The sequence below is a fragment of the Alligator sinensis genome, unplaced genomic scaffold (assembly GCF_000455745.1).
Source record: "Alligator sinensis unplaced genomic scaffold, ASM45574v1 scaffold781_1, whole genome shotgun sequence".
Taxonomy (NCBI): domain Eukaryota; kingdom Metazoa; phylum Chordata; order Crocodylia; family Alligatoridae; genus Alligator; species Alligator sinensis.
This window is the reverse complement of record NW_005841845.1, coordinates 3860326-3871109: the sequence shown is the minus strand read 5'-3', so window position 1 is coordinate 3871109 and position 10784 is coordinate 3860326. Positions and strand designations below refer to the sequence as shown.

Sequence of the window (10784 nt, the reverse complement as noted above, 5' to 3'; positions counted from 1 at the left end):
GTAGGGAGCCTGTTTCCCTCGCTCTTCTCTCCTCCAGGCGAAACAGTCCCGGTTCTTCCAACCTCTCCTTGTACATCCACAATGGTCGTCAACAAATAAAAGCCCCCGTCCATCTGTTGGCATTCTTTCCAATCCATCTCAAACACTTAAAAAAAAATGCACATGGGGGAAAAAAGTCTGCCTCGTTGAAAGAAATTGAATCCTCCTACAGCAAAGCCTTTTCAACAAGATTTAATGGCACCGCAGTTACCAGGACACGCACACAAAAGTTAATTTTATGATAAAAGAACCAGTGTAAGGTGCTTTTTTGTTATGAGATCAGAAAGTGAATGGAATTTGAATTGTCTGCGGTAGCACGGATCTGACAAAGATTAATTTAAACAGATATTGTCTCTGAAACCAAAGTCCATTGAATAGTTTCACAGCCTATCAACCATGTGAAAGCGGCTCCTTGGGCAGCTTTGCTGACTCCAACACTTCCTTTAAAAATGGTTTAACCTATTTCCCCCCTCCCCGAGATAAAAGGTCATATATAGTTTTATGTTATGGAGGCCGCGGGAGCAAACAGAAATACCAAGCCAGTGGGATTGTCAAGAAGCGGGGGGGATTTTTCACCCCCGCCCCCTTTGCACGTGGCCGTTACCCACGCACGCCGACCAAACCCGTGGGAAGTGCTGAGCAAGCGACAGCAGTGCACGCTGTTCGGAGATCCATCGATATTTCAGCAAAGCGAAGGGAACCAAAACGTTTGGACCTCTGCGGTTTCCTGCCAGAGCCTGGAGCATCCATCGTAGGCAAAGGCATGGCGGAAGGGAGGTCGGCGGCACCGCGCGGACGGCTCCTCCGAACGGTTAGAGAGGAACGGAGATGGGAAGGGGTAGCGGGGCAGGGGAGGGGCCGGTTGCTCACACACCCTCCCAACTCCTGCCCTCCCAATCAAGCAAGCATCAGCAGTATAATAATTAATAAAGCAAGGAATTAAATTATTCCCCGCTCCCGGCTCACTTGGCATCGCTGCCGTCTCGGCCTCCCCCACGTGCACCCATTCACTAGGAGCACGACTTCTCCCTTCAATCGTAGCAGACTGACCCATGGATGTCAGCAGATATCCGGCTGCTCAGATGCCAAAGAAGGCCAAAAAAATAACCTAGCGGAGACACAAATCCATGCGATTGATTTAGATTCGATTTCTAGCGCACGTCAAGACTCACAAAGAAAATGCTACCAAAGCACCCACGCATTTGAGAAAGGACGAAGGGGAGGGAGGGGGAAGCCAGCACCAAGATCCATTTGTCTGGCAGTTCCCGTCTTCCTCAGTGAGATTGTTGAGATTGTAGGAGCAATTCATTGCTACTGAATTCAACAGGGTTGGCTTGGGGGGCGGGGAAGAAGAGTTCAAGTTGGAGCAATGACGTTGAGGTTAGATTTTAGGAAGAATTTTCTCATCAGGAGGGTGGTGAAGTGCTGGAGCAGGCTCCCCAGAGAGGTGGAGGAGTCTCCATCCTTGGAGGTGTTTAAGTCCCAGGTAGACAAAACCTTGGCTAGGATGATGTAGCTGGGGCTGGTCCTGCTTGGAGCAGGGGTTGGACTGGATGTGACCTCCTTCCAGCCCTCATTTTCTAGGATTCTACAAAAAGTATCTGGAGAGGGTCAAATGACAAAGCTATGACCTGCCCTGAACCTCCAAATACTTTGTGTTTTAGTAGCTTCTTGATTGAAAGAGCAGTAATTCATAGAGGCAAAGGTCACGGAGAGATTTCCGTAGTTATGCAGGATGCAGGTCCAACGAACACGCTGTTCATCCTCATCGAGGGACTCGTCCTGCAGCGGTACTGGGCGAACTTGCAACTGTCCGTGCAGAAATGCCAACCACTCGTCGCTGTTGCATACGGGCAGCGCGCCACGTGCAAGGGGCACAGCAGGGGCTGCAATAAGAAGCTGGATCAATCCCCCCCCATTCAAAAAATGGAAGAGCTGGCCCCTTCCCGCCAGCGGCTCCCACTGGAGGCACAGACAAGGAAAATCACTTCCAACGACTACACAACAGCGAATAACTAATAATGGCGGGTATCAAAGGAGCAACGCGACTGGAGTCGTGTTTTTCCCAGCAGCGATTCGCTGCGTAATCACGTACTAGTGAAGGTGGAAACATCGTTTGACCGCAGACGAGACCATTTCCCATTCAAAACCAGGGAAAGGCAGCATCACGCGGAGGTAACTGGTATCCCCACGCTTGGAACATTTTCTGTTAAGACGTTCAGGATTTCACCCCTTGGGTTTGTTTGTTTTTTTAAATGGCAAGTGTTTTAAGGAGCTTAGAAAAACAAAAAAGCCCAGAATATTTATATGGCTTGGAAAAACTACGTGCAGTGGCTCAGGGTTTTATGCAAACGACAGGCAAATTCATTCACCCGTGCTAACACGAGCCAGGCAAAATCCTGCTTTAAACTCCTAAGCTTACAAGTTTAAAAGAAAAAAGAATAACTTTAGACTGACATGACAGCAAATCCTTTGGGGGTCACGTCCGAGAGTCTCTGCTGCTGGGAAACCCTCAAGAGTTCATACACCGTGCATGCAGTATAAGTCAGTCAAATGCAATTTATTCGGGATTTCTTAAAGTTTAAACTTTGGAAATTAAAAAAAAAAATGTTTTAAAAATGAAATGCTTGGTCTCACAGTCCTTCAGTCTCAGGGCTTGGGAAAGAGCTGGCCCTTTTCTCTCCCGTTGAGCCGTACTAAGCCGGGTATGCTACTAACCCACCCGTTTTGGACGGAGCTATGCTTGTTGTAACGAGAGCTTAGAAACCCCATTCCTGAAAGAAGCAAACCCCCGGGATCAGGGCCTGTGTTTCTAACCTCCACAGGATACAGCTCTAACGCAAATCAATCCAGTGCCATTTTCCTGGACCCCGGAGGCCGGGCGAGTCAATGCTTCGGGTCCTGCGGGAGCTTCGCCCAACAGCAGGAATGAAAACCTGAACAAAAATCTGCCGCTTCCCGGCTCTCCCGTTCAAACCCCACTAGAGACATGGCTTCATTCGAGGGCAGACGAGTTCTGCAGCATTGAGAACTCATGAGGTTAACAGATCCAGCATTTCACGGCGGCGAGGCTTTAGGTCTTGTTGGAAAACAGATCAATGTCTATTGATGCCGAGGTCCGAGAAAGCCGAGAAACAGCAGAGCCCGACTCGAGTTATGCAGGGAGGAGGCGGAGGAGTGCTTGAAAAGAGGCCGCAAAAGGTAGGGAGGCGCGCACACTGACTCCCTCCATTGCAACACAAAATACAGTCCTTGGGGGTGGAAACAGAGGGGTCAAACCTGGGGGCGGGAGCAGAGAAGACGCAGCTGTTTCCGACGGGAGCGGAGCTAAAAGCAGCTTCAGATTTGCTACAGTAAGCATGCGAGGAAGGAGGCCGAACGTGTCTGGCTACGCAGGCACCACCCTGCTAAGAAATCCTTCCAGTTTCCCCGGCAGATCTCACCGGTGCTCTCCGAGAGAGGAAAGATCTTCTTCCAGCCTCAGGATTCAAACTACCGGACATCTGATGCATCAGTACCAGCCCCAGCACTGCTGAAGAGGGGAAGTTGCATGAAGTTAAAAACAGAAGGGCAACCCACTCAAACCCATTTCCTTCCAGCTCGGTGGAAACTTTCCATCCAAGGCAAGAGTCTGGGCTTAAACCGCAGTAAGGAAGCCAAAAGGAGGACTATCTATCTATCTATCTATATAGATCGGGGTGGGCAAAATGCGGCCCCCAAGCCATTGTATCCGGCCTGCGGAGCCCTAAACAATTTAGAAAATTAATATTTATCTGCCCCTGTCATGCGGTCCTCGATGGCTTGCCACAACTCAGTAAGCAGCCCTCCGCCCAAAATAATTGCCCACCCCAATATAGGTAGACAGATAGATCTCTATCTACCTCTCTATAGATATATCTATCTCTCTCTCTCTCTCTCTATAGATATAGATATATAGATTTTTTTCTCTCTCCAAGTAAGGTCAAAATACCGTCACTCCTTCCCTATTACTCAGAGCACACGCAGATCTATGCCCCACGCCCACAGGGATAAAAAGAAGTCAGCCACTTCCAAAAGCCGTCGAAGGGAAAAGCACCCTTTGACACACGGCGCTTCAGGATCTAGCAACGCACGACCTGTGACAAAGTCTCGGTCTCTGCATTAAAATTTCTATCCTGGGCATTTGTGACGAGGCAAATCCAACACGCCGCACCGCTCCTTCTTAAATCGCTTTCCACCTCCTTCGCAGCGTTAGCTATTCTCATCTCAAGTGAAGTGGGCAGAAGAGGGAAAAAACTGCATCACTGCTAAACATAGAGCGGTGCATAACACCTCCAGGCAAAACCCCTCAGATTCAGCACAGCGCAACATATCAGCTCTGCCCTCCGTTTTCTCTCTCTCTGCCACCCTAACTGAAAATATAATTAAGGCCCCAGCGTGATCGGACTTCTGCTGGCAAGACGGAGACAGAATTTAATCTAAGACACAAAAAGAAATAAATTAATTACATAAACTCAGCAAACCTGCTGTCACCCTCGTGCCCTTGCATTCTTCTCTGAGATTAGGTTCGTATGCATTTAAATAAAAGCTATAAGGCTAACGTATCTTTTTTCACCCCAATCCATTAAAAAAAAAAAAAAAAAATCTCCATTAATATCTCCAGAGAGAAGGAAAAATCTCACGCAGCCGAAGGGTAGATTCATAGCTCACAGCTGCCTTGTTAAAAGTACAAAGTTATCCCACTTCTGGTAATATTAGACTTGACTATTTTTAAAGCTTTCCTAAAGCGTCAGCGCAGGCTCGAGGTGGTGACTGCAAGACGGGTATCATCAAAGCAAACCTCACGGCACCGCAAAGCCCGTCGTCCTCTCTCACAGAGCGACAAGGACTCGCAGCGCCTCGACCGGCGCGGTTAATGGAGTTTGAGCACTCGCATTTCCACGAGGATCCCTCCGGCCTGCGACTACAAGAACTGGGCGTTGTGGACACAACTCGCACTCGGCGCGCGGAAAATGCCCGTTTCTCACCTGTTCCAAACACGGAAAAAGATACTACCGAGCGAATGAAAAACCCAGCGTTGCTGCCTGCCCAAACCACAAGTCCCATTCTCTAGTTACCAGGACTAGAAACTACCCCGTGTAATTTAGGTCTCTTGGGACGCGTCTACACAAGACGTTTACTGCTCATTAGCCTAATAACACTGCGCAGTAGCACGGCAGTTAAAACCCAGGCTAATAGCTCCTGCGCAGTGTGATTTGGCAGATGTGCAGCGGGGCCGGATACAGGCACGGGGGAACCAGGCAGCCGCCCAGGGCCCAGACAGAAAGGGAGCCCGAAAATGGTAATTTTTGTTATTATTATTATCATCATCATCATCATTATCTCTGGCAAAAGGGGGCTGATACTAAAAGTCCCCCTGGGGCTGCCGGGAGTCTGGGTACGGTGCTGATGTGTCACAAAAACCCGTGCGCCGGCGCTACCGCGCAGTAACTGTAGTTACTGAGCATTTCATTAGTACTTTATTAAACAAGTACTAAACTAAATGCACTGTAGCTAAAGCACGTTAACGAATGTGTGGACGCACACCAACCCCTAAATATTTACAGCTCACTGGGCAGGATTTTCCACATCTGCTTGACCTGTTTTAATTAAGATCACCCCTCTTGTACTAATTACCATAGAGCCACAAAAAACCCCCACCCTGCGTCAGAACATCTGTTCGTGCATCTGAAGATGACCCAAACGCCAATGAATCTGCTCAGAGTAAAAATTTCAGCTTTCAGACTTCACCCTGCCCCTTTGCCCTGCCAGTAATAATGGTCTCCGTGTTAGCGCAGACTCCAAGTTATGGCAGAAGTGCTAAACACCCAAGCTGCATCTAATATGCAAATCCCCGGTGCTAAACACGCCGTGTCACTTAGTGTTTAATTTTAACGCCATTCTATAGGTGAAGAGCAAAACCACTGCCGAAGGAACGGCGTATCTGTGCACGGGCATGGCGACAGCCCTCAGGTAACCCCTGCCACCCCCTTGTATGCAGTCCAAGACATTGTAAGTAGTTAATATAAACTAGCGCAGTAAAAAAGAAATGCAAATTAAATTAGGAACACGCTGCGAAACAGCTATTCCACCAAAAACGAGATTCCCCAGAAAAGGAAACTCCTTCAGTATCATCCTAACGGGAAGTTTCAAAAGGAGAAAACACTTCATGAAATATGCTGCTCACTTCAAATCGGTTCCCTTACCACATCCAGCCCGTTACTAAGCCCAGACCTATTTCCAGAACGAGAACAACCAACGGTTAAACAAAAATAGGATTCCATTTTGGCCTGCGAAAACGTCTCCACCCGGACTATCTGGACTTCTAAAGAGCACGAGGTTTACATTTAAAGATGTGCGCTTACGCCGGACTGGCAACACGTTAAATGAAACACAACACAGATGGCCGCTTTCTTCTAATCAGAAGAAATTTCCCACCTGTTTCAAGGTGGAAAAAAAATTTCAACTTGAAAAATATCTGTATTATTTTTGTCTGCTGGTTTTTTTGGCACCAAGATCAAAATCTGCCCAAGGACAGGAGACGCCCGCTGCTCAAGACCTGCTTAGATGAAAAAACTATTTCTAAATCGGTCCTTTCCTCGAGTTTGTGGAGGAAAGGCTACTCCACGGGTAGCGACCTTCAGTGTCAAGCTGGGGCAGAAAACTCTGCCGAGCCCTATCTGTGCGGACGAAGCGTACAGAAGAAACGGAGCGCTGCCAGCTGCCCGTGACGTGCGCGCGCGCTGCGAAACACCAGCTGAACGTGCAGAAGGACTAGCAGTCCTGGACGCACGCTCACTCTAAATATTTACCGTTTCGAAGCCCTGCTTCATTGTTGCTGGAGCAGCAAAAGTCAATCCTGCGTATGTACCTATGGCTGGTCTGCATACCGCTGCCGCACGGCACAAACCCTTATCTCCAACAGCTCCTATTGTGCACCAGAAGCACACACCGCACACCGCCTAGGTCGGGAGGAGTTAAGTTATAACACCGAGCGCAACGAAAAGCTGCATGTTTATGGCTCCGGTATAAAAGGAGCCCTTCCATGGCGCGGTCGTAAAAGCCAGGGAGAGAGCGGCTCCCAGCTAAAATCGCCACCGCCGCTGGCGTGCTCATAAGCAAACATGACAACTCAAGGACAAAGTGTATTATACTAAATTAGGAAGTACAGGCGCGGGGCACGGATTTGTTCCAGGGGGATAACACCCGGCTGTCAAACCCCGCTGAAGGGCTCCCCCCCACAAGAACCGAAAAGCTGAAGGTGTCAAACTTTGATTCATAAATATTGATGCGAATGAACTTGTTAAAAATTAACTGCCGCTGTTAAAGGTTTTGTATCCTTTCGACATCCCATGATGCACTGCACTCCTGTGCTTTATATCAAGCCCTGAATTTCTGCATTCCTTTCCTCCATGCTTTTGTCATTTGTCTACAAAAATTTAAAAAAAAAACCCCCCAGCCCCACACACAAAGGCAGGATCTGTGCACATAATAATACTGCAGTTTGTAAGGAGACAAAGATGCTTGTGTTCCACTTCCAAGACCTTTTTACCCCCAAAAGAAAAAAAACAACAGTTTAATGACTCCAACGAGATCAGGATTTGAGCCCTGTTTAAGTTTTACTAAGCATGAAGGAATTATTAATTGATAACGCGGCGCAGAGGTTTTGCAGGCACCAACGGGCTGCACGCCCCCGAAATCATTGATTTACAGCGGTACAAGCCTCTTCGCGTTACGCCAGCCGCGGCATTCATGTGGGGCAGCTTCTTGGGTTCAAATTAAAAACAGAAACAAAATTGTGGAGCGTGTCGACAGCGCTGCGAGACGGGATCGCACGGGCAGACGATGGTTGCAGCTCTGAAGAGGCGGGTCAGAAGAGGCAGCCATACACACATCTGAGCTTTATTAATAATAAGAGAGCCGCACGCATGTCAGATGCCAGGCTGCAGAGCCCAGCGCGGGGAGCGAGCACTTGTTCAAGGAAGATAACAGCTGCGGGGAACAATCATTCGGATTTAATGCCGGCAAGACGGAAGAAAGTCAGGTTCTTTGCAGAACCGATCATTCCTATATAAGCCGACAAAGTTCACGTCTTCGTGGCAAGCCAAGCGGGATCTGCAAGCTGCTCGCCTCTCCTCTGACGAGGGCTACCCTTGCCACTGCCTCCTGGCAGCCTGGGGAAAATGGATGTGGAAACTTCGGAGCAAACGTTTCTCCTTAGCTATGCTAACCGGCTGGCCGAGATAAACACACGGCCTGTCGAAGCGTTTTGTTTTATATAAATCATCTGCGGGCCCCGCGCTGGAAAGCGGCTCCGGCTCTCTCCCCCCGCTAAACCATCAGGCTTTCTTCCCATCATCACGCAATCCCATTGTTATTGCGTTAGCTCTGGTGTGCAAACAGGGGGGAAAAAACCCGTGTGATCTGTTAAACCGTACACCGCCCCTTCATTTCCACTGGAAGAGAATTTCCCAGATATACAGGAGGCGACGATGCTCCCGACACACATTTCGGGGGGGGAGCAGAACCCCCCCACCCCCCCTTGCAAAATTTCCACCACCTCCACCCTCTTCTAAAAGCCTTGAAAAAATATCATGGCCTAATGGTGCAGTAAATATTTCCAACACACGGCATCTGACCTCAGTGGAAGATGCAGAGAGCAGTGGGTGGGAGCTCTGCTCTCAGACCTCAAGGGGACAGTTTCAGCTTGTCGACGCGCTCCCGCCAGTCGGGACAGCGGCCGCGGAGAAGCCAAGCCAGGGCCAGGGGCTTTCCCGCACCCCCTGCCTGGGGAGCAGACCATGCGTCTCCTCTCTGCGCACCTGACCACTTCGGCCCTCCATGCAGAGGGGCGTCGAGAGGGATTTCTTTAAAAACCAAAACTGCCCCGTGTAAAAGCACCAACGCTCACACGCCACTAGCCGGGCTGTCCGCCCCGCATCCGCCGCCGATTCCACCCGCGGCTCCGAGGCGGCTCAATAAAGCATCTCCCACGCAGCGCTCGGGCCGCTCAGAGCAGCTTCGCTCCAGACAGACAGTTACACAGAAGACATCAAAATGTGTGTGTGTGTATACACACAAGCACACACGTGTACATATATACACACACATGTACATACACACGTATGTATATACACATATACACACTTTGTGTGCATACATGTACACACACTGTGTGCGTGTGTGTATATATATATGTATGCACACACACACACTTATTTCTATACACGTGTGTATTTGCCTTCAAAACAATTCAATTTCTTCTTCCATTACTCGGTTTCAAAATGATTTCACACCAGCTCTACAAGGGGAGGCCAACACAGCTCCTAGCACACGCAGGATCACAAACAGGGTGGAATCAAACCCTTTCCTTTTTTTAAAAAGAAAAAGAAATCAAGGATTTCTTTTGCTGCATGTTTATTTTAAGACCTCAACAACCCTGGAGGTTTAATAAGAGGTTTTTATGTCAGGCTTGGAAAAATGTCTGGGTTAAGCCCTTCTGAACGCAAACCCTACTTCACTTATTATACGGCCTCTTTCCATCCCGAATTAACACACACCTGCACACAACGCTCCGAAAATAAACCCAGTAGGATGAACTATTTCTGAAAGAAAGGCAGAAAAAAGAAAGCGAAGGACCCCTGCCCCCCAACTTTCTCTTCCTTCACAGAGGCCGTACCCTGGCACAGGAAAAAATTTGCATGTCATTTGCAAAACAAATTGGAGCATCCCCCTCCTGGCCCCGGGAACAGGCCTTTCAAGGCCCTGGGAAGCAGCAACAGAGGCAGTGATTTGGGGGAGGACCCTGCAGTTTGGGCTGCCCTGAAAAGCCAGCGGGTGTGAGGGCAGGCAGGGATGGGCAGAGCATCCTGGCTCCTTCCCAAGCCCCGAGATAAATCCATGCAGTCCCTTCTCCCCTGCATTCAGGGCCAGGATGGTTCAGGGCTCCTGCAATCCGGCTGCCAGGAGCCGGGGGCTGGCAACAACCGGGGGCAGAGGGGATCTGCCAGCTGGGGGTGGAGGAAAGAGCCTCCTCTTGCGCACAGACAACAAAAGAGCTGCAGCAGCCCCGGCGGAGCCCCCCGAGCTTGTGGGAGGAGGGAGAGAGCCAGGCCCCTCCACCCTCCGGCCGGCCAGCCAGCGCCCGTGGGGCCGGGAGAGTGGAAGGGGGGATACAATGTAACCGGGGGGGCGGGGAATACTGAGTAACCGGGGAGGATACAATGTAACCAAGGGGGGACCCGGCCTGTGCCGGGCGGAGGGCAAGACAAGGGTGTACAGCCCTCAGGGAAGGAAAGGCGAGGAGGGGGACAAGGGAGGACAGGAGAGATGAAGGAAAGGAAGATGGGGGAGAAGAGAAAAAGGGGGGCAGGAGGAAAAAGGCAGGGCAGGGCAGGTAGAAGGGGCGAGGAGGAGAGGGCGGCACTCACCCACTTGCAGGACGCTGTGTGCCGGGCGGAGGGCAAGACAAGGGTGTACAGCCCTCAGGGAAGGAAAGGCGAGGAGGGGGACAAGGGAGGACAGGAGAGATGAAGGAAAGGAAGATGGGGGAGAAGAGAAAAAGGGGGGCAGGAGGAAAAAGGCAGGGCAGGGCAGGTAGAAGGGGCGAGGAGGAGAGGGCGGCACTCACCCACTTGCAGGACGCTGTCCACGGCGCCGCTCTCGAGCAGGCGCACGCCCCGGCGGAAGGGCAGCCCGTCGGCGGGCGGCGCGGCGGGGCTGGCGGC

At 50.4% G+C, this 10784-nt stretch overlaps 1 protein-coding gene across 1 annotated transcript in view; it reads right to left on the bottom strand.

The window, feature by feature from the left end:
- ZSWIM5 (zinc finger SWIM-type containing 5) overlaps nt 1–6980 on the bottom strand; it is a 120238-nt gene extending 113258 nt beyond the window's left edge. The window contains exon 1 of the mRNA XM_025206737.1: nt 6870–6980. Within this exon, the coding sequence (XP_025062522.1) occupies nt 6870–6945 (76 nt within the window). The 5' untranslated portion in view covers nt 6946–6980. The remainder of the gene's footprint in view (nt 1–6869) is intronic.
- Between the last annotated feature and the right edge of the window lie 3804 nt (nt 6981–10784).